The following is a 21474-nucleotide window of genomic DNA, read 5'->3' on the forward strand; positions in this document are numbered from 1 at the left end:
GCAGGCAACTTCAGAGACCCAGATGGCCACACTTTTAATTTAAAGGCCAGCTTATGAGGGTCAATTGACCTCACGTAGACATGTCCCTTTATTTCGTGGAGGGAATTCCCCCTGACCTGTGCACTGGCAACTACACGCCAGTGCTGACAAGCCCCGGTCTCTTCTGGGCTGTGACTGCTTCCACTTTCTGCACGTCCCTCCAGCAGCCCTCCTTGATGCTTAGAGAAAAGGCTTCTGTAACCTTGTTCTCAGCTCACTAAAGCTAGTTCTGATCCTTGTTCAAAACACAGGCTTCATCCTGCTCCTGCTGAGCGACAGCAGACCACCTGCGTGTGCCACCGGCATTGGCATGGCCAGTGCCCCCCCCCTCTCCCTGGACACATACGTGACAGCCTGAGATGGGAACCCACACCGAGACCCACACGTGGTTCCTCATGAAGTCTAGCACTTTGTAACTTAGGCTATGAAGCCCCCAGCGCAGGCGGTAATGCTTTCCACACTAACACACGTCTAAATGCAGGAAGCCCAAATTCAGACCTAGTAGGGTCTGTCCCCATCAGACTGATCGTTTATGTAAGCTGAGCCCACGGAGACTGCATCCCCCGTGGGATTAACACGAAGCAGCCTGGCTGTCAGCAAACATCACCTCCCCGCAGGGCCGGGAAGCTGGAGGAGGGAAGAGCGTGCAGAAGCAAGGGGATGACTCAGAGGGAGCACTGGCTCCCTGTAGAGCTGGCTGCAGGCACAGCAGATCCAGACCCACAGCAGCCCCCCAGCCACCAGCAGCCATACGCAGGTGCTGCCGAGCTCCAGCTGCTTGCCATTAGCAATGGGGCAGGTGTAAGGTGGTTATAAATGCGCAGGAGGAGGGCTCCTTGTAAGGTGTTTGGTAACAGCTTAGGGGTCCCTCTGCTTTTACAGCTGTAGGTGGAGCGGGGTCTCCTTTTTCTACTTGAGGAATTTAAGAGAGAAAAGGCTGGGGGAGGGCTGTTGTGCTTTGCTCTGTAGGGTTTGGTAGCTCAGTCTCTGTGACAGCAGTAGTTGATGAAGTGCTGGTGGGTGGAGAATTTCCCTTGGAAGCTCACTGGGAAAGGTAGTGACTTCTGGGTTTTATTTGATTTGCACCAGCAAGGTGGAAGTCAAAGCTGTTGTTGTCCTATGAATGATAGCTGAAAGGATTTGTAGTTGGGACAATCCTTAATCAATGCAATTAAATGTTAGTTATGTGTGCCCTAAGGGAGGGGGCAGTTACTCTGCTTGTGTAAATAATGCTGCCTTCCTCTCCCTCTGCCCTTCTCCCTCTAACCAAACAGGCCAGGATCAGCTCTATCTGTTCCATTTCATATGGTGAAATGGATGACTGGGACAGCAGCGATGACTTCATTCAGAGGCTGGATTTTTCCAGTTGTGGAGAAGAGGGTGAAGAGAGAAGCCTACATGAGGAGGATACCCTGAGCTCAAGCCCTCTCAGGAGTTGTGACTCCCAGAAGTGGCAAGGGGACAGTCCTCTCCCTGTGACCCCTCACAGGAAACTCAGTGAGATTTTCCTGAGCAGGACGAAAGCCTGGGTGAGTCCTACGCTGAAGTCTTCCCTGGGTGTGACCAGGAGCCGTGGCAATGCTGAGACACCGCTGCACATCACCTGGAAGAAGCTGCAGCTCTGTGACACCCCGCACACTCCCAAGGTAATGTCACACACCTCTGTGCCCTGGTGGGCAGGGTATGCGGCATCACTGGGGTATTGCTGAGTGTGTGATGTGGGGAGTCTGTTCTAGCTCTGTGAAAGCATGTTTTTAGTGCTAACCCTTGTTGGCCTTCTTCTGTTCTGTTAGAAATCTGGACAGCAGGCTCCTTAGCTATGGAGTGATTATTCTCCAAGTGTGAATAGAAACCTGTGTGTGGGAGCAGGTGTCTTGACTCTTTCCAAGCTGTTGTTGAAACTACTTAACTGGTATTAGTTCAGCCAGACTTTAAAAAAAAAAAATAGCGGCCATATGCCTTGGCTGCCCATGTGTCCCTCGTGCTCTGCTTAGGACACTGGATGTCTGTATCATCTCTGTAGGAAGTGTGCACTGTGCTCCCTGAGGGACAAAAGTGTCTCTTTGAGGTGCTTATTGCCCCAGGGGGAGCTTGGAGGCAGGCAGCTGCCCACACTGCATGCTCTGTTCAGCTCATTTTTGGATGAAAGTGGGTTTTCTCTTGAAAGAGCACGTTGGGGGTGACATTGCTGCTGGGGGTTACTTTGTCTAGTGAGGCTGGAAGACTTCCAACCAGCTCGTTGTTCATTGATGTTGCTTCTCTCTTTGCGTGTAACTCAGCTGTTCAGTGATCTTGGGGAACGCAGGAATTTGTTCTCAGGGCAACAAATCGATGTATGCTTGTGGAGGAAGACTAGCCCGTCTTCCTCTGCATTGCTCTTCTAAGATGTCATTTATCTACTTATCTGGCTTGTTAGGAGAATGGTCTTGGCCCCTTACTTTCCATGAAGCTTCTTGTATAGAAGATAATACAACTGATCCTGTCTTCTGTGAGCGCAAGTGTGGACTTGGAGGCAGCTTCTCTGCTCCTAAATATCTCTTGTTGTGTGTGCTGGCTTCTAGCATTCAAGACTTGCGATGAAATGAAAATGAAATTGCTAACGTGTGGCAGAGCAGGCAGACAACTACATGTTGTGTACATACCCAATCCTTGAACAAATTGCTAGAGATAGCTACGGTAGCTGCCTTGCTTACCCTGTGTGTTAGCAGCTGTGCTCAGATGATGTTATAGGAGACAAGTCTGGTCATGGAATAGAGCTCTAGTAAGGCAGATGGAAACTGCATGCATGCAACAGCAGGCTGTGATGGTAATTTATATCCTCTTCTTGACTTGTGGCTTGACCAGATCGTAGCCACAAGTCTGTAGAGCTTCTTGGCTCCTGGGTAAATTGGACTTAAGCATATACTGCTTTTGATACATCTGTATGCAGAAGCTTTCCAACAAAGAACAAGGGTATATAGACTGGAGCATGAGAAAGTGATCAAGATGGACTTCAGGGTTATAATAACCCAGTAGCTGAAACTGCCAGTATGGTATTGAAATATAGGAATGTCCCAGAAGTAACTATATCTCTCAGTGCAGCATCAATTCGGCTGATGTACAATACTGAGTGCAACTACCTTTTCTGTAGAAACATCGGGGGGGGGGTGGGAGGAGTTCTAGATATCAGTGAAGATGTGGCTCCAGAATCACAAGAGGCAACTCTGTTGGATCAAAAAAACAGGTATCATGATCCTCATGGTAGAGAGTTCTGGATTTAAAGGCCTTTCTAAGGGCTTTCCTCTAGGAGAAAGAGGTATATTAAAAACCCATTTGGACTTCTTACTGCCACCTTGAAACTGAAACAAGTCAGATGTGAACTGAAAAACTAGACTTGTTTCAAAAAAAGCTGGTAGTTACTGAAGGGTTCAAATATCACAAAGTTAGTTGATTTTTCTATCTTTGGATCAAGATAGGTGTTTTTCTTAAGTTATGCTTTACTTGGGGGCAGGATTTTAGCCTGGTAGGCTGAAAACTAGTGGCCTGTCTTTTGTGGGAAGCTGGACTAGACTATACAGAGGTTCCTTCTGAATTTAATTCCTAAAACTTCAGTTTTGTTGCTCAAGGGGACCTGTTTTCTGGTCACTTTTGTCAGTAGCCATATCCAAGTATTTCTAACACATTTCCTGTTGTAATGCTGCTTACTGCTGAGGAACCAGAAGGGAACTCAGGTCGTGTCCCACCTCATCCTCCTGGCAAACCCCTCCTGACCAAACTGATGTAACAGTCCAGGTTTGATGAAATTGTCTTCCGTGTTAATGCAACCATCGTGCAATTTCTGTGGTGCTGTAGGTGGGAAAGATGAACAGCTGGTTCCTCTTGAGGACTGAGCTTGTAGAAGTGTCTCTGCAGCCTTCACCGAAGACAGCAGAGAACAGTGAAAGGGCTTGGTAATGAACTTAATGTTTTGTGGAAGAAGGAGAAAGCTGTCAGGACTAAACTAAGCATGTAGAGTTTGTGATTTCCCCTATCCGAAGGAAGGGAGCTGAGTTCTCTTTCATTTGCAGGACAGCAGTGGTTTTATTCTGACATGACAGCAACAAAACATTTGGCTCATTGCTTTTTTTCTCCCCTCAATACAGAGCCTGTTATCCAAGACAGCTTTCCCTTCACCTGGGTCAAAGGTCCCATCCAAAGGCTTCCGACATCTGAGATTTACTCCTGGCGCTGACTCAGATGACTCTACCCAATCTTCTCTTGTCAATATTAATCCCTTTACACCAGAGTCATACCGGCAAATGCTCTTTCTTCCTAATGGCAAGCGGAAAGTCAGAGGAGAGATGTAAGTGAACTGCTCTTAAATAACAGGTGGGAAGGAGTCTGTTTGAATGAGATAAGTAATGAAGGAGACATCTAGTTCCCAGACTTATTTGCTAATGATGAATCATCCACTTCAGTAGCATTCACTGATGAAAAACAAACATCAGCAGACATGAGGGTAATAGAGCAGAAATAGGAGTAAAACCAATAGTTTCACTTGTTCAGAAATGCAAGTGGGGGCTCAACGGTGAATGTCAGTGTTTTGGCTTTAGAAGAAAACTGCACCTCTCTCCTGACCACAGGTGGGGTGGAGTTAGGTTGGTTTATGCCCATATCTGGGACTCAGAAGATGTGCATGTTTGCATGTCTTATAGATTGTTAAGGTGGGAACTTGGTATCATTGACCTGCAAAAGCTCTGATCCAAATCTGGTTTGGGTTAGCCAACACAAACTTAGTCGAGTACCTGTGTACTACAATGATGTTTGTCTTTCATAGCCCCAGCTGTAAGAGCACAGAGGCTTCTCCCCACCCCCTTGAAAGCACAGCAGGGCAGTTTTCTCCATCACTAGGAGCTTGTTGTACAAGGCCATTTTCCATGTATCTTCACCAGAAATAAGGTAGCCAGCAGAAAGGTGCCTTGAATGATGCTTCTGTGCCCTGTGGGCACTACAAAAATTGATATATGGAAGATTTTTTTTGACTGAGACTTCCTAGCTTGAGTCTACAGCCTTTCAGGCTTCACTAAGAACCTCACTACATACTAATCCTTTACAAAATACATCTGTAGGATGGGATTTGATTGATTTGTGAGATGTTTTCATGTCAAATCTTAGTTGGTTGTTGGACTGAAGTGATGCATCTAGACTTTCCTGAACTTCTGTTATAGGAGGAATCCTGATCCAAGAAGCCAATTAAAACAGGATCTACGTACCAAGGTAAGTGCCTCTGCATAATCTCCTACAGAGAGCACAAGATGCTAGCAAAGATACAGTGCTTGATGGAACTTATTCACCTATCGGAGTTCAAATCATGGCATTGTGACAGAAGATGGGTACCTCTGATAGAATAATTCTAAGCTGTATGTCTGATGTTAACATTGGAGACAGCAAACTTGGAAATAATTCTGAAAGGAAACTTGTGCCAAAGCAGATCAAACTTTAACAAGTGATCCTAAGACTCATCTATTTTGGTCAGTAGGTCATTCTGGGAACTAAAATAATTTTGGCTCCTTGCCTTGAGGGAAAGTAATTACTGTATTGCTATATTACTGTAAATAATGACAGTACCTTTGTGCTTTGAAGAAGCATGTGTATTACCATAGCTATGAACAAGTGTACTGAGCATCTTTGGATGTAAGGGTAACATGGTTTCTATATTGCAAATAATATATGTACCTGTACCACAAACACAAAGACTTGAGCTGAATGGCTCTGGTGTGGATGAGTATCAAGATCTGAGCTTCAACTGCAGTAGTCACAATGGCAAACTTATGAAATGAGGCAGCAAATCCTTTATTCACCTTCAGTAGGCAAATGTCTTGCTGTAGCTCTCATCAGGTGAGCTAAGACAATACTTCTAATGTTTGAATACCACAAACAGTATATTGTGCTAGCTAGCAACCTTGGCTACTGTGTGCAGCAATCGTGTGAGGAAAGCTGAGGTACAGAAAAAAGGGAGTCATCTAGAGAAAAGTGGTAGTGTCAGTAAATGCAGAGCTACCTACATCTGTGGCCCTGTGTACTTCGCTATAGCAAGTATGAAAAACAAGTTTTCGCTGGCTGAAAATCCCACTCTGACCAGTGTACAAATGAGGCTCTAATGAGGCCAGCTGTGAATCAGTGTTAATCTGGCTCTACACTGAAGCTTTGCTGGCAGTGCTGGAGAAAGAGCTCAGTGTACCCTTGCTGGGCCTCTCCCTGCTGCTGCCCTTTGCTCTACTCCTGCTGGTCTCTGGTGTGGTGGAAGAGCTGTGCAAAGGGCTCTGGGCTTCCCCTTGCCCCCTGCCCTGGGCTTTCTTGTCCAGCTGGGGAGCCTGTGCTTCTCTGGGTCCATGATAGACCCCACTATGGTTTGTGTAGCTACAGAACAGCAGATACTGCCTTAAAATGCAGAACCAATCTGTCTTGCTGTTGCTGATGCCTGTGCTTTGCTGACAAACCTCTGTGGCAGGCTGCGTTGGCCTGGCTGCACGGGGCAGGAGCAAGGTCTTGCGTATCCCCAGCCATGCTGGCAGAGCTGGGTCCAGTTGCCCTTTTTCCGCTTTATCTGGGAGAAAACCACTCATCCAGGTGGCTTCTTGATCACATCTGTATTCAGGTGTGGCAAAAAGCTCCGTTTTCCTGAGCAGCACCTCTAAGTAAACGTCTCTTGTGCAGGTAGGTGGAACTGTTCGCTGTGACTGTGAAATACTTAGGCTTACTGGAAGAATAATGTCCAGTGCCCTCTAGCAGAGAAGACTGGTATTGCAGAAAAACCGGTCTGCGGCAGGTTTACTACGCAGCTGTAGTTCTACCGTGCAACATCCGGGGCTACCACAATTACTGTTTTCTTTAGATGGAAGCCTCAAATTACTTGTGACTTACTGAAATATTATTCTGCTTCAGTGATTAAAATTGGGCATGCTACAGGTATAAAACTACTAGGACTTGTATTTATTTCCTGAGTTAAGATACTGTAATATACAGTTGCCTTATGAAATGCAGCCTGTTGTGAAGTTACTGTTTGATATGGGCCCATCTTCCTGGCTGTAGGAACCAACTCTTTACCTCTTTGCTTTAAGGTCATATCAATCTAGCAGCAATCACAACAGTGGTTTGTCTGGAAAGCAGTCCGATGTGAACCCCCATCCCTGTAAGGGATGCAGGATGATAAAGAAAAAACCACTTAGTCCATTCTTTTGTTCACTTCATGCTCCACTGCTTATCTTTTCTTCTTTGCTTACCTCCCCTGCCAGTAGACATGACTCTACATGCAGTACCAGCATCTTCTATATCCCTGGGGTCTATTACTGTAGCAATAATGTTCCAGCTGCTCTGCAGGCTTTTAGCCCTTCGTGGAAAAGTGGCTCCTGGTGAGGAAATACAAATACTGAGACCTGATGATATGCAGTTAGTCACAGCTGGTGCATCAAGCCTGATGAGAGGCTGGACTGATGCAGAATGCGCTTGCTGCAGGCACTCTTGCCTAACAGTAAAGCAGCTCTTATATTACTGGGGCTGCATTAAACTAAGGCACCAAGTTTCTCCTGCACCCAGGGTAGTCATACCTCTTATTGAAACCCGAGCTCTGTACGTGAGTCTGGCTAATTCAGCAATACTGGATGTCCACTTATCAAGGCTGGTAACAGGTCTTCAGGTCTGCAGTACGTGGGCTAAAGACAAGCACTTTGTTCCCCACTGTTCTTCCCTGCCTGACTCCATCAGCCATGGGTCGAGGAACTGGGCAGGGCTGCCAAGAGAAAAGATGATGGCAATAACCCAAAGGTGTTATACAGCCAACTAGATTGCTTCCCTGCTCCTTAGCTGTGACTTCTAACTATGGCTAGCAGGTCATGATTTAAAAATAAAACAAATAAAAAAATCTTGGCAGAGTCAGGTCAAGATGGCCTTTGTCAGGTGGCCAGAAAGAGTGCAACCTCTTTAAGTGGAAGGACTGGAAGCGTATCTGCATGCATATGTAGAATCCAGAATGGGAGAGGGAGTAAAATGGGAGCTCTGTGTAGGTAAATGCTACACATCTCTAAAAACATGGCAAATGTTATCTGAATTTCAACTCATACTGCTGTCCCTGCTGTTCTTATGACCTTCTAGAGATGTCCTCTGAAAGAGAGCAATATGGTTTCCCGCTACAAGAAGGAATTTCTGGAGCTAGAAAGGATTGGTGTGGGAGAATTTGGCTCTGTCTACAAGTGCATCAAGCGCCTTGATGGATGTGTTTATGCCATCAAACGCTCCAAGAGGCCTCTGGCAGGATCCTCGGATGAGTGAGTGTGCTAGCTAGAAACTGTTGGTTGAAATGATGGATGTGTTTTTGGGAGGTGTGGTGGGAAAGGAGTGTAGTCCTAAAGGTATCTGAGAAGTGTGGTAGGAGCAAAAGCTGGCTGCTGTCGCTCTAACAAGTGGGAAGGTGGAGAAAGTTACTGCTTTAGGTCTGCTGAATATGAATGTCAGAAAAGAATCCTCAGGCGTTGTAAAGTGACATGGCAACTTATCAAGCTCCTCAAATCCACACAGCCAGTCTGTCTTTAAAATAATAACTGTTAAACAGCTCATCTGTGACGTTGCCCTACCCCGCTGTGCAGCCTTTCTGCATCTGTATTGGCCATGCAGTTGTTCTGTGCTGACATACTGAAGCAATTACCTCAAATCTGCCTCTTCCTCTCTTTAATAAAAGACTTGTTCAGTATTTTTGACAGCTACTCAACTAATTTGATGTGGTGCTTCTGAACATCCTTTTTAAGGGTTGGGCTTTGCTTCAGTAGTTGAGAGCTAGTCAGTCTGTCAAAACCAAAGAAGTAGTCCAAAATACCTCTGCTTTCCCTCTCCCAGGACAGGCTACAACATATGGCTCTTTTCATGGTCCTGAGCAGCCCCTGATGCCCTGTCCCCAATACTTTTTCTGTGCATGCTTCTCTAGGCAGCTGGCGTTGCGTGAGGTTTATGCTCACGCTGTCCTTGGACACCACCCCCATGTTGTGCGCTACTACTCGGCGTGGGCAGAAGATGATCACATGATTATCCAAAATGAGCACTGTAATGGTAAGAACAGTGCTATTAAAGGCTGAGGTGTTGGGATGGGTGCACTTGAGATGAGTATCTTACAGTCCTCTTGGCTAGGAGAAAGGCCTCATCAGCTGCCTGCTCAGGGCTGGAGTGAAATAATGGGGTGAACTGTTCACTGGTGCTGCAAGCAGGGTGGTACACTCACTTTGCTCTGGCCGTGTGGCTTGTTGGGAGATGCTGGGAAAGACACCTCTGACTACCAGAGGAGCTGTGAAAGGCGGTGTTGGTGTGCAGCTCTCCTTGCTCATCTGGTGTTGCAGCCTGGCAGCTGTGATCACTGGTGGCAGCAGTTTGGAGTAATAACTCTAAATCCGGTGGAGGTAACTGTGAAACATGGGGATGTATTTTTGTTCTAGTGAATGAACTTTTGAGACTAAAGGAGAAGTGGTGAGAAGAAAACTGATGGAGAGTGAGGCAATGGTATTTGCTAGTCCTGTGAAATAGCCAAGCTGCCTTAATGGAGATGCACAGAATTTTCCTGCATTGTCAGATGTTGCATTTTTTAAACTACCACTAGTGGATGTGGGATTAATTTCATTGTTCCACTGTTCACATACCTGCTTTATGCCTGTAAAGATAAAAGTAATAAACCTCTCCTCTGTAGACTTGCAGCAGCAGCATCACTACTAGGTCAGCCAGTTTGGTGCTGTAGGTAGAACTGCAGTTGCTTAATGTCTGGCAGGCAGCAGGGTGCTCCAAGGCAATGGGAAGGCTGGTGCCAAGTGGTGATATCCAGGTCTGGTCAGGGTTGTCACTAGGAAGCCTGTAAGTGTTCTGGTCAATAACTTATATTCTAAACACGCTGCTCCACAAAGTCTTTGACTATTTTCTCCTAGGTGGAAGCCTCCAAGATGCGCTGCTGGAAAATGAAAAACGTGGACAGTATTTCTCTGAAGCAGAGCTGAAGGAAATCTTGTTACAAGTCTCTATGGGGCTAAAATACATCCACAACTCTGGCCTTGTACACCTGGATATCAAACCTAGTAAGTGTAGCACTCTTCCTTTGCCCTGTGAGTGCTGCTGGCTGGATATATTACAGTGCTTTAAATGAAAGAGTATCTTGCCCTAGAAAGTGAATGTCTTGTGGATTTCTAAGCTTTCCACTGCTGTGGCTGTAAAACAGAACCTTCTCTGATAGTTGGCAGACTTTAATTCTTATGATCCTCATAATTCTCGTTCATGGGAATCACTTTCCTACTAGTAGAGCAAGTAGGATTGCAGAAGAAGATAGACTTTGTTTGTTGCAGTTCTGTTGCACGGTGCTCAACCTTTGTGAGAGCTGCAGTGAGAAGTGAATGTTTATTTCTTCTGTGCTTACACTGAGGGATGAAGTTTCTGCAAAATACAGTTACAAGCTTTCTTTTCTGTGCAGCTGAGGATGGGCATATCCACAGCAATTTCTTCACAGTCATGTAGTTACATCCTTATAAGAGGATCTCCTTTTTTTTGTGCTGAAATCATGCTCCCAGCTTGTGGAGCAGAGGGAGGGGCAGAAAAGTTGATTACCCTGGGATGTTTTATGCATAAGATACAACTGTCTTGTCAGTTGTGTTGCTGGATATGTAAGCTGGGCAGAAAGCTCATGCATAACTTCTCTGGCTGCAAAGCTTAGCTAGCTTGACAGGTGGGATTTCTACAGAGTTGTCAGACTGCTGACTGCTGCAGTCAGGTTGCTCAAATAATAGTTGCTAAACTTCACTGTCTTGCAGGTAATATCTTCATCTGTCACAAGCTGGCAGTTGAGGGCCATGCTGGGCAGGAGGAGAGTGACAGTGAAGATGAATTCTCCTCTGGTGTGATGTATAAGATCGGTAGGCTTTTTGCTTACTTTACAACTGACTTAAATTTAGGGCTGCTTGATATTGCTATGTCCTAGTTGCTGAAGAGATTTGCATAACAGAACTGATAGCATCATCCTAAATACCTCTTGTACTTACAAGAATTAATTCCTCTGAAGTGACAGTCTTGGAAAACTTGTTGGCTTGTTTCCAAACCCAGATTGCTGTGTAGAAGCAGGCTTGTTCTCTTACTCTGTTTCTGATTATTCTGTTGGTGCTCTTAAAAAGCTGGTTTTTATTGGAGATCTACTTCTGTCTGCTCTGTTGGCCACTTTTTTTTTGTTTTAGGTGATCTTGGCCATGTGACATCAGTAACAAACCCCCAAGTGGAGGAAGGAGACAGACGATTTTTGGCCAATGAGATATTGCAAGAGGTAAAGCTGCTGGTGGGAGAACAGGGTGGTGAGCAAGTGGAGAGATCAACCATAGTAAAATAATTATTCTGATGTATTCCTTGTCTTATCTTCTCTTCACTGTGCCAGGTCTGGCTGTGAAATCAGTGAAGTTAACTTTATTGAATAGTATATGCTTGGGTATTATCCTAATATACTTCATGCTGTTCTAACATGCTTCAGAAGCAACTTTAGATTATTGCAACTATTTTACCTGCAGTGGGAGAATGGGACAAAAACTTTGAGTCCATTTCATGTTACATATCCAGTGGACATAAAACTGTTGGATGTGACTACTGAGACTGAGTGATGTATGCATCCAGGCAAATGCTTTGTATAACAAACCACAATTAGGTAGTGTGGAGAGGTAGGAGGCATAGCTGAGGAACTATGCAAGTCCTCTTCTTAAACCTGCAGTAGTTTTGTCACTCTGGCCAGTGAGCAAAAAGGCAATCAGTATGTAACAACCAGCCTGGATGTGTTCATCAGCTCAGATATTTGTGATGTTATCTTCCTGTGCTGCGAGTGGATTTAGGAACTGTTTGGTCAATATATCACATGCAGTCAGTCCTTGGTTTGAGTTGGGTATGCCTGGCTTACTGTCTTGTGGTACGGGCAAGAGGCACACTTGTTAGGTGTCTGTCCCCTAGATTTGCTCTGGTGATTCTAAGGTGGGCTGCAAGCTCCTCATGAGTGGGTGAAAGCTAATGTGCTATTAACAATTAGCCAACAATACTACAGAATTCAATATTACTGGCCAAAGTTTTTATTCTAAAGAGGAGAAAACTAACTGGGACAGTGAAGGCAGTATCATATACTTGTTTAGCTGCTGCTTTTTGAGCTGATATCCCAACACCTCTGAGTATAACAAGATATTTTCTTCGTATAACAGTTCATCTTCTCTCTACAGCAATACTGCCATCTGCCAAAGGCGGACATCTTTGCTCTGTCACTCACAGTAGCTCTAGCAGCAGGTGCAGGACCACTGCCTCACAATGGGGCCATGTGGCACCACATCCGCAAAGGCAATATCCCACCGATCCCTCAGAAGCTTCCCAATGGCTTTCGTGAACTCCTCAAGGTAAGTAGTCTTAACAGGATGGGGATTTTTCCAGTTTGCATGTGATGGAGTTTTAAACCCTGAACTCCTTTGCCTTCTAGCTCATGATCCATCCTGACCCAGCGGAAAGACCTTCTGCCACAGCTCTTACTAAGCACCCAGTTCTCCGTCCTTCACTTGAAAAAGCTGTGCAGCTTCAGAAGCAGCTAAATGTGGAGAAGTGTAAGACTGCCATGCTGGAAAGGTAGGGCTTGTGTGGGCACGAGGGAGAGAAGACAGGTCTGATCACCAGGCTTGAATGTAGGGCGGCAGTGCTGGGAGACGTAGCATGCAGGAACATGTGCCTGGAGCTGGAAGGGCTGTGGGGCTGTAGCTAGGGACTTGCAGTGCCAAGGCAGCTGTGGTTCCCGTGGTTCACTTCTGGCTTTGAGACACTGGCTGAACTAGAGCAGTGAACTTGTGCACTTACTGCAACCATGGGTGATGGAAAATACTGATACAATGTGCGACCAGATAAGAAAATACTACTGAACAGATAAGGGTCTTGCACAGCAAGATGAGAAAAATACAAGGGGGTGGCAGACATCCTCCTTCCCCATGCTCCCTCACTGCTGTTGTTGGCAGTAATGTTTCCAGGTGCTCAGATGGTCGTACCACCCCTATCATTGTAATAATCAGCTGTGGAACAGGTTTTCAGTGTAGACAAAAGACAGTGCTCTGGGAGAGCAGCAAGCATCAGGGAAGAAAAGCAGTGGAGAAGAAGCATATGCCTTTATTAGATATCTGCTGCTTGGAATGACACTGATCTAAGTTCCACCAATACAAATAGTGAAACAATGTGGAGGGGGAAGACTGAGGTAGGGATTCTTCATACTGGTGCTGGTCTGTGTGTTTCATGACCTGAGGCATGGGCTACCTAAACCTTTAAAGTTGATCCAGTCAGGAGTAGAAACTGTGGAGAAACCTATAGTAATTTTCATGTCGAACCTGGGTCAAAAGTCACCATTCAGCAGTACTGCAGTAACCCTCCTGTGCAAGATTGTTCACAGCCTTCTTCCCCAGATGATGGGGATTCATACATAATGTAGTTTTCTTTCTTTCCTCTTTTTTTCTCTTCCCTGCAGAGAATTAAAAGCAGCCCGCCTTGCCCAGACCCTCATGAAGGACCAGCCATTAGGAAGTGCCAAGCTACCAGAGTCTGAAACCTCTAAGCAGAACAGCAAGCGCCTGGTGGGAGGGAAGAACTGTCGCTCATTTAGCTTTACTTTGGGTTACTGAATTTCTGTGTTGTCCAAGAAAATTCTGGCTGCTGAATGGCCCTGTGAAAGCAGAGGGTCTGCCCAGACCAACGCCCCATATTAGCTCTCCCTGTTGTGTTTTGTTTCCCTCATTCTCTGTGATGAGATGCTGGCTGAGGAAAGGGAAGAATGACTAGCTCACAAGTACAAGATGTGATTTAAGAGTATTGTCCTCAGTCTTACCTGTTTAATTTCTTGTGTAACTGGTCTTGTTCTAGAGTAAGAATATTTTCCCATACAAGGGGAAGGATGGCATTTATTTCTGCTCCTCTTTGTTTAGATGGACCCTATTATTGATGTTTCTGTGGTCTTAACACTGGCCACCTATATATCTTTCAAAGGAAATCTGGCTGTACAAGGAGTACAGCATCATTGATGGGGGTGAGAATAATACAGTTTTAACTACATGTCAGGAGGTAGACCTGTTACATAGCAGTCCTGATGGACTTAGGATGACTTTGGAGCAGCATTTCATTGAGGGAGGGAGATAAAGAGTGAAGGAAGTGCTTTTAGTTAAGGGGTCCTTGCCTGAGGAAGCTGAAGGAAACTTCCCTTCCCTTAACTTTCAGCAACATGCATGAAATTGTGGAACTGAAGTCAATATGCTTTAGCAGAAGGGTTCCTGAAGCCTGATGTGGATTATGCTGATTGGAAAGGATTTTGCTTAAAGTGGGGAGGGGATGACTTCAGTGTGTCCTGGCAGGTGGATAACTATTTCCATTCTGGTATCTCTCCCGTGGAGCCACAACCTGCCTGGACTATCCAGCTTGCTACCTAGATGGGGGAAGTTAGAAAGCATTAGGTGTTTTCAGGCTTTTCTTTGTTTTGGAGTTGCCTATGTGAAGCGTGCATTTTAACGTTTAATAAATCCCATCCCCCTGCTAAATGTAACTTCCCGAATTCTTGTCGGTCGCATGTCTAGCTGAAACAGCTTGATGTACGTGGTGTCCTGCCGTGAGGGAGAGCGTGAAGCGATAGCTCTGTCACTATCCGGCTTCGCTGAAGCCGTTTGTGCTCAAGTGCTGGTACAGCCGTGCCTTTTAACCTCCTGTCCCCCTTTAAAACCCGAAACGTGCAAATAAAGATTTTTAACGCTTCTTTTTACTTAAAGACCGAGTGCCTGTTCTTATTTATTCGGTATTTTGCCTCCTGGGAGGGCAGGGGGCGGCGCTGGGGGCCGGGTTTCCCCCGGACGGCGCAGCGCGGCCGCCCCGGCCCCTTTCCGCTTCCGGGCGGGGCCGTGCGCGCTGCTCCCCGGCCCCATCCGCTGGCGGCGGCAGGCGGGCGGCATGCTGCGGCCGGCCGCGTGGCAGGTACGGGGCGGGGGGGGGAAGGGGCCGTGCTCCGGGAGTGCGGGCCCCGGCCCTTGTTACTCCGCAGCTTGCGGCCGCGGAGCGTAAGGGAAGGCCTGCGTTAGGCGTGGGACCGCCGCGGGTTGTCTGCGTGCGAGTCAAGGGGGCGTGCGGCACCCCGACGGGCTTGTGCTCTGCAGAGTCTTCCTAGGCGGCCGTCAGACCCCAGCCTAACAAAACAGTCTTTGAATTAACGAAATAGTCTCTGAATAATCCCCCTGGCTTCATTCAGTGAAGCTGAGCTCTTCCCCCAGCCCCCACGGGTCGCTGGAAAAGAATGCGATTGCAAGGTCTCTGTAAGGGCTCAGAAAGCGTGGTGTGGTGTTCGCACTGTGTGTCTTGGAGACTAATACCTGTCTGTTCCTTCAGGTGTTTCGCCAGTTCGTAAGGCATGAGTCTGATATGGTTGGCTCCTTGGTACTCGAAAGATGTAAGTAGCTCCTGTGTGTTGAGATAATGCTTAGCTGCTACTCTCTGTGATTTTATCTCAGGTTTAGAATGGCTGAAATATGCCAGGAGAGGAACGCATATGAATGATAGCTCCAGATTGTGGAAATTAAGAATTTGTTGTTTCAAACAAACTCTTAAGTAGCTTTCTGGTCTGGTCTGTGTCAGGTCAAGCAGCACTTAAGGGGGAAAACCAAAAAGCCCTGACAAAGTACAGCCTGAAACAGGAAGGTGGCCTTGCCTTATTAGTGGCAGTGAACTGGGTGCGCTGTTGTGCTTTCCAGCACCTGCCTCTATGTGCATCGTGTGCTTGTTGCATGGACTTCCATGTGCCTGGGATGCTTGTCTGGGTGCTGCTGCTGCCACACCAGGTGTAGGTTTCAGAGTTTACCATTCGGTTCACATGCTTGTTGTGTAAGAGTGGTGCTCCAGCATCTCCAGCTCTTTGTCCTCAACAAGGAGGAGTATGTTGTGTCCATCCACTGTCTTTTTGTCTTTGAGAAGGAATAACCTGTGTCCATCCAGACCTGTGTTAAAATTATTGACCCTGAAATTTAGAGGATGTGGCGTAATAATGCAATATTGTTTAAAATGCATTGTTTTTTATGAAAAGGACAATGAAATACTATGGACATATTACAATTAAATAAAAATCAAGATACTTTTAAATTAATGCAGTGTAGTCTCAAGTCATGTATGGATGTGTCTGAAAAAGATGACCAGAAAGAAATTAAAAAAACACCCTTCATCTTTCTAAATTAGGTTATTCAACAGTGATAACAAAAAATGAAATAGTAACCACTGCAGGGCCTGATTAGCTAAACGTGACAAAAGCTGGAAAAATGGTCAGAAATTGCCGAAAGTGATTGTTTTGGTCCTTGATGAGAGCTCCTGATTTACAACTTCTCAAGATTAGGGGGATCATAATTCACACATGTAAACCTCTTTGAAATCTTTAATCTCTTCCTAGTACTGAAAATGATTATTAAGTCTTTAGGGGTTTGTCCTATACTCAGTAGTGCATCTCCTCTTGTATTTACTCTTGTGTTTCAGCCATGAATCGTGTTCAGTTACTTGGTCGGGTTGGACAGGACCCGATCATGAGGCAAGTGGACGGCAAAAATCCTGTTACCATATTTTCTCTTGCAACCAACGAGATGTGGCGAACAGGAGAAAACGAGGAAGCCCAGGGAGGTGAGTCTGCACTGAGCAACCTGCTTCTGCCCTGTTCTGTGGTCATATTTTTGCATATTCAGTAGCACCATGCCTTGTCTTCAGGCTGCTCTGTAAATCTCTCGGGTGCAGAAAAGTTCCTCTGAGGTCGGTGAGGATGCTTGTATGTTTGTATGTCCCAGACTCACCTTCAGCAGCATGTACTGAATAGGGGTTTGCTTGTTGACCCTCCTCTGGAGGAGAGGAAAGAGCACTAACTTGGCAGTTCTTCCTTGTTGGCGTTGCTAGAGGTGCAGCAGCTTCCATACTCTGTATTCCAAGAGGGGGAAAAAAAAAAAGAATAATACATTTTCTCTACAATTCTTCCATCAGTCTGTAGCTACAGTCGTCTTTTTTTCCTCTAACTTTTGTCCAATGTGGAGTCTGTAATGGGGGGAAATGTCTTGTAGTATGAGCATAGGCTTCCAGGAAAACTGGTCTCTTGGTTTGAACTGTGCTCCTGCACTTTTATTTGGACACAGATGAGTGGAACATTGAGTACTAGTGTAGTTCTGTTTCTTAAATCACTTCTCATAATTTGAGAATGCCCAACACGTTAAAATTAATTTCTGAGGCTTGCCTGAAAAAGAGGATGTGGCATCTGACTGTTATTTTTATGTACCTTAGGTGATATCAGTCAGAAGACAACATGGCACAGGATCTCTGTCTTCAGACCAGGCCTCAGGGATGTTACGTATCAGTATGTGAAGAAAGGGTAAGTGAACGTGCTTGATGATATAATGCCTTCATAATCAGTTGATCTAAGAATTCATAGAATCACCAAATCATTTAGGTTGGAAAGGACCCTTAAGATCATCAAGTCCAGCTGTCACGTAACACTACCAATACCACCACTAAACCATGTCCCAAGCGCCACATCCACATGTCTCTTAAATACCTCCAGGGGTGGCAGCTTCACCGCTTCCCTGGGCAGCCTGCTTCAATGTCTAAGCACCCCTTTCTGTGAAGAAATTCTTCCTGATACCTAATTTAAAACCTCCCCTGGTGCACTTTGAGACTGTTTCCTCACATCTTTTCACTTGTCACCTGAGAAAAGAGACCAACACCTCACTGCAGCCTCCTTTCAGGTGGTTGTAGAGAGCGATGAGATCTCCCCTCAGGCTTCTCTTCTCCAAACTAAACAGCCCCAGCTCCCTCAGCCACTTCTCATAACTCTTGTTTCCTAGTCCCTCCACCAGCTTTGTTGCTCTTCTCTGAACATGTTCCAGCACCTGATGTCTTTCTTGTAGTGAGGGTCTCACAACTGAGCACGGTACTCAAGATGCAGTCTCACCAGTGCCACAAACAAGGGGAGAATCACTTCCCTAGTCCTGCTGGCCATGCTATTTCTGATACAAGCCAGGATGCTTTAGGGCTTCTTGGCCAGTTATGGTGACCAGGAGCCGTACTAAGGTAGGAGTGCCTTACAGTAAGCTAGCAACATGCTACACGCAAGTGGTGCAAAAGCCTGTGGATTCAGAATCAAATATAAAGGAGAAAAGAGTGGTACATTTTTCTGACCAGAACCAAATTCTTGACTTTTCAGTTCTCGACTCTACGTTGAAGGGAAATTAGACTATGGTGAATATACGGACAAAAACAATGTGAGGCGGCAGGCAACAACAATTGTTGCAGGTAAGGAGCAACACACCAAAGTCCACTTTGCATCTTTAAAATGGAGATGAAGGGGGTGGAGGACCTTTGAAACAGAACTTGGTTTGTCTTGATCTTCAGAATTCATAGTTGGGGTGTCTGAGAGAATGAAGAGGCTGTCTTCAGTTTCCAGCCTGTGCCACTAGATGTCCTCTGGCACTGTGTATGAAGAGACAAAGTGAGAGCATCTAGTTGCAGAGTATTGCGTAGTTCGCTCACACAAACCAGTTGGTGCAGCAGGCTGATACTGCATGTTTTCAAAATGTTGGCAAGTAGTGCTGCAGGTCAGACAGATTCTTTCTCTAGCCAAAGCAGAGTCCATTTAGTACTTTTCTCTTAGGTTTGGCAGGGAATTTTTTCTTCCTCTAAGATAGGAGGCTTCACTGACTTGAAGGGCCTCTGTTTGTGAAAAATTTTTTATGGAGAGAGAACTTGATGGAGAATTTAAAAAAGACCTCAGTCTCGCAGCCAGTAGTGGTAAGAAGAGCACAGACTGGACAGAGTAGTTTTGTCCCTTGGGTAAACACAACGAAGAATAGAACTGGAAAACTGAACTTTTTCCTTGAGTCTTTAAATAGCATGAGGATAGCCAAGGACAGTTTGGTCCTACTTCTTTACTGTGGGTAGAGCAACTGTCTCGTGGCTTTTGAAGAAGGGCTGAAATAACTGGGTAGTAAAGCAAACACTTCTGTTATACAGCTGTATCTAAAAAAAAAATAGAGGAGAAAAAGAAAAAATATTTTGGATGTTTATACAGTTCAACCTCTTTAAAACAATAGCAATCAAAGCTTCACACGAGCAGCTCCAGCTAGCAGTGCTATAGGTTGCTGTTTATAAGTAGCTGGAGGAGAGAAGCAAATCCTCTTTTTTGTTATTGTTGTTTTAAATTACTATTTACCCTAATGATTTCTTGTTAGTGTTCAAAATCCCTAGTCTCAAGATGCTTCAGAAACTGAGGCTTGATGAAATACTAATACTAAAAATAATGATGAAATAATAAAACTATAGTCCCATGGGCTGATGACATGATAGTGCATAATGAAAATGAGAAAATAAAATAAGCTGTAACTGATAGAGATCGTAGTTAAAGAATTAAAATGTTATTTTGAAATGTTTCTGACATCTTTGTTCAGCAACTTTTCATCACGTTTAGCACAGTTGTTTCATAGTGTGTGTGGTCATCCTGAATTTTCAGCCTTCTGGGGAGATAAAAACAGGAACCTTGTAAGGGACAGTGTTTTATTTTTGTGAAATGTTCTGTTCTGAAATACATGTCTTTGCAGCTTATTTTTACAGAGGTAGGTTGTCTTCGTGAATGTGCAGGCGTGCAACAGGGCAAAACAATCCTGAAGTATAAATTCTCCATTTCTTTTCAGATAACGTAATTTTTCTGAGTGATAATGTGAAAGAAAAGGCATGAGGTCATTAGTGCTTGGACTGAGGCCATTTCATTCCTTGTGCATCATAGTGCTTCATAATTCTGTAATCATGTATATTGCTGTAGTTTCTTTAAAAAATAAATAACATGTTTGATACCCATTATGTGTGTGTGCTTTGTTTTGTTTTCTTGTGTGCTTTCTCTCTATTCATCATCATCTCTACTTTGGTCCTTTTTTTTCCTTAAAGGAAAGGATAACCCAGGAAGCTATATTAATTCTTGAGCTGATGAATATGTAAGTTGAAATCACCTCTCTGAATCTCTACTTTTCAAACCTTATATCCTCATCTGCCTTAATTGTTCTTCTGTCCTGTAGGAGAAATGCCTTCTGTGCATTTGATTCTGACCCTGTGTCAGCTCTAGCATCTGATCAAATCAGATGTTGTCTTTCATCAAAGCCTGCTTTGGTCACGGGCTTGGGTCTTCATTATTACGGGCTTTGACATACTGTGACTCTGAAAATCCGCATTCCCAACCCAGTACCGTGTTACGGTGCTATTCCTGCCATTTGCCATCAGGTGGAGCTGGCAGAGCGACTGCCTCGTCCATCCCTTAAGGGAGGCCAACAGTACTGTGAAAATCATTCCTGATCCAGGGTTCTCTTACTGGGGGAGTGGTGGTTATTGTGCTTTGACTTTAAGTATCAGACTGAAAATTATTAGTGTTTTTAGTAAAAAAATAAAAAATAAAAAAAAAATGGCAAGCTAAAAGGTGCTTCATTATTACACGTGGAAGTGGTAAAATTCCCACTGTAAGATGTGAACAGGGAAAGGAAAATGTATGGGGTGACAATTTCCTGCCTTCAAAGCTGGTGGGATTTTCTATTTCATCTTTACTTGATTCCAGTACAAAGCATGCTTATGTGTAGCTTTTGCTGCTCTTCCCCTGTAGAATTGTCTTACGTTCCTCTTTATGAGCACTGGCAGTACTACCAAAAACTTTCATTTTGGCACTTACTTCTGGATAAAGTTACTGCTTTAGCTAGTATCCTGGTCCCTGCCGCTGGCATGCTGAGGTGTTAGATGTACTGCAAGTGCTTAGTTCACTGTGTTATCCACATGAGGCTGTGGTATCTTTTAAAATAGAAAGTTCAGATTTGAATTTCAATAACTTTTCTTTGTTAGATCTGAGCCTGTTGGGAGGCTCCGATCTGTACTGAGGGGGGAAGTGCTGCCTCTTAGTGCAGTTATCTGTGAGAGGAGTACGTCAGCCTTTTCAGAGGCTGAAAAGAGCAAACATTTTGTGGTTAGACATTCAGCATGCATTAAAACATAGCTGTCCCAAGGCTGAACCTGGCAATTCCCACTTCTTGCTGGCTTTTCCGTCTCTATACAAAGTCGGTTCAACATAACATACTGGTGTTATTTTGGTGTGATCCCATGTTGCTCTCCCCCGTTTAAGTCAGGCCAGCAGAAGTACAGTCATGCAGGAATGTGATACTCATTTCACTCTTGGCTGATATATTACAGAAAAGCAACTAAGGTGAGGGGCAAATCTTCATGACAATGAGAGAGACATGCAAGCTCAGCACTTCAGTATCAGTACTAAAATCAAAGGACTCTTCTGTGTTTGTTTTTTCTGTCTAAAGGAAGTGCTAGACAGAAAAAGCCAAGTCCTTGTGGCGTAAGGTAAACCCACTGTCAAGTCCTAATAACACAGACCTC

At 45.0% G+C, this 21474-nt stretch overlaps 2 protein-coding genes across 3 annotated transcripts; both read left to right on the plus strand.

Annotated features, from left to right (window-relative positions):
• Positions 1-808: 808 nt before the first annotated feature.
• WEE2 (WEE2 oocyte meiosis inhibiting kinase) lies at positions 809-14818 on the plus strand. 2 transcript variants are annotated; one of them, XM_080582543.1, is made up of 12 exons: positions 809-923; positions 1314-1685; positions 4161-4360; positions 5226-5274; positions 8149-8321; positions 8975-9096; positions 9957-10103; positions 10830-10931; positions 11247-11332; positions 12261-12431; positions 12512-12654; positions 13535-14818. In XM_080582543.1, exons 2-12 carry the CDS (start codon positions 1353-1355, stop codon positions 13686-13688), a joined length of 1680 nt encoding a protein of 559 aa, XP_080438669.1. In that variant the 5' UTR covers positions 809-923; positions 1314-1352; the 3' UTR covers positions 13689-14818. The 2 variants fall into 2 exon arrangements, with proteins under 2 accessions (XP_080438669.1, XP_080438670.1); XM_080582544.1 differs by lacking the exon at positions 809-923 and adding an exon at positions 940-1093.
• A 58-nt stretch (positions 14819-14876) lies between these two features.
• SSBP1 (single stranded DNA binding protein 1) lies at positions 14877-19911 on the plus strand. The gene is made up of 6 exons (XM_080582620.1): positions 14877-15021; positions 15430-15490; positions 16561-16701; positions 17347-17434; positions 18266-18354; positions 19749-19911. Exons 1-6 carry the CDS (start codon positions 14998-15000, stop codon positions 19790-19792), a joined length of 447 nt encoding a protein of 148 aa, XP_080438746.1. The 5' UTR covers positions 14877-14997; the 3' UTR covers positions 19793-19911.
• Positions 19912-21474: the final 1563 nt, after the last annotated feature.

Source organism: Anser brachyrhynchus (genome assembly GCF_964034855.1).
Source record: "Anser brachyrhynchus genome assembly, chromosome: 1".
Taxonomy (NCBI): domain Eukaryota; kingdom Metazoa; phylum Chordata; class Aves; order Anseriformes; family Anatidae; genus Anser; species Anser brachyrhynchus.

Coding starts and splice junctions, on each gene's coding strand:
- WEE2 (XM_080582543.1), top strand. CDS start 1,353: ATGGATGACTGGGACAGCAGCGATGACTTCATTCAGAGGCTGGATTTT. Junction 5,275..8,148: donor AACAGGATCTACGTACCAAG/GTAAGTGCCTCT, acceptor ATGACCTTCTAG/AGATGTCCTCTGAAAGAGAG. Junction 8,322..8,974: donor CTGGCAGGATCCTCGGATGA/GTGAGTGTGCTA, acceptor ATGCTTCTCTAG/GCAGCTGGCGTTGCGTGAGG.
- SSBP1 (XM_080582620.1), top strand. CDS start 14,998: ATGCTGCGGCCGGCCGCGTGGCAG. Junction 15,491..16,560: donor CTCCTTGGTACTCGAAAGAT/GTAAGTAGCTCC, acceptor CTTGTGTTTCAG/CCATGAATCGTGTTCAGTTA. Junction 16,702..17,346: donor AAACGAGGAAGCCCAGGGAG/GTGAGTCTGCAC, acceptor TATGTACCTTAG/GTGATATCAGTCAGAAGACA.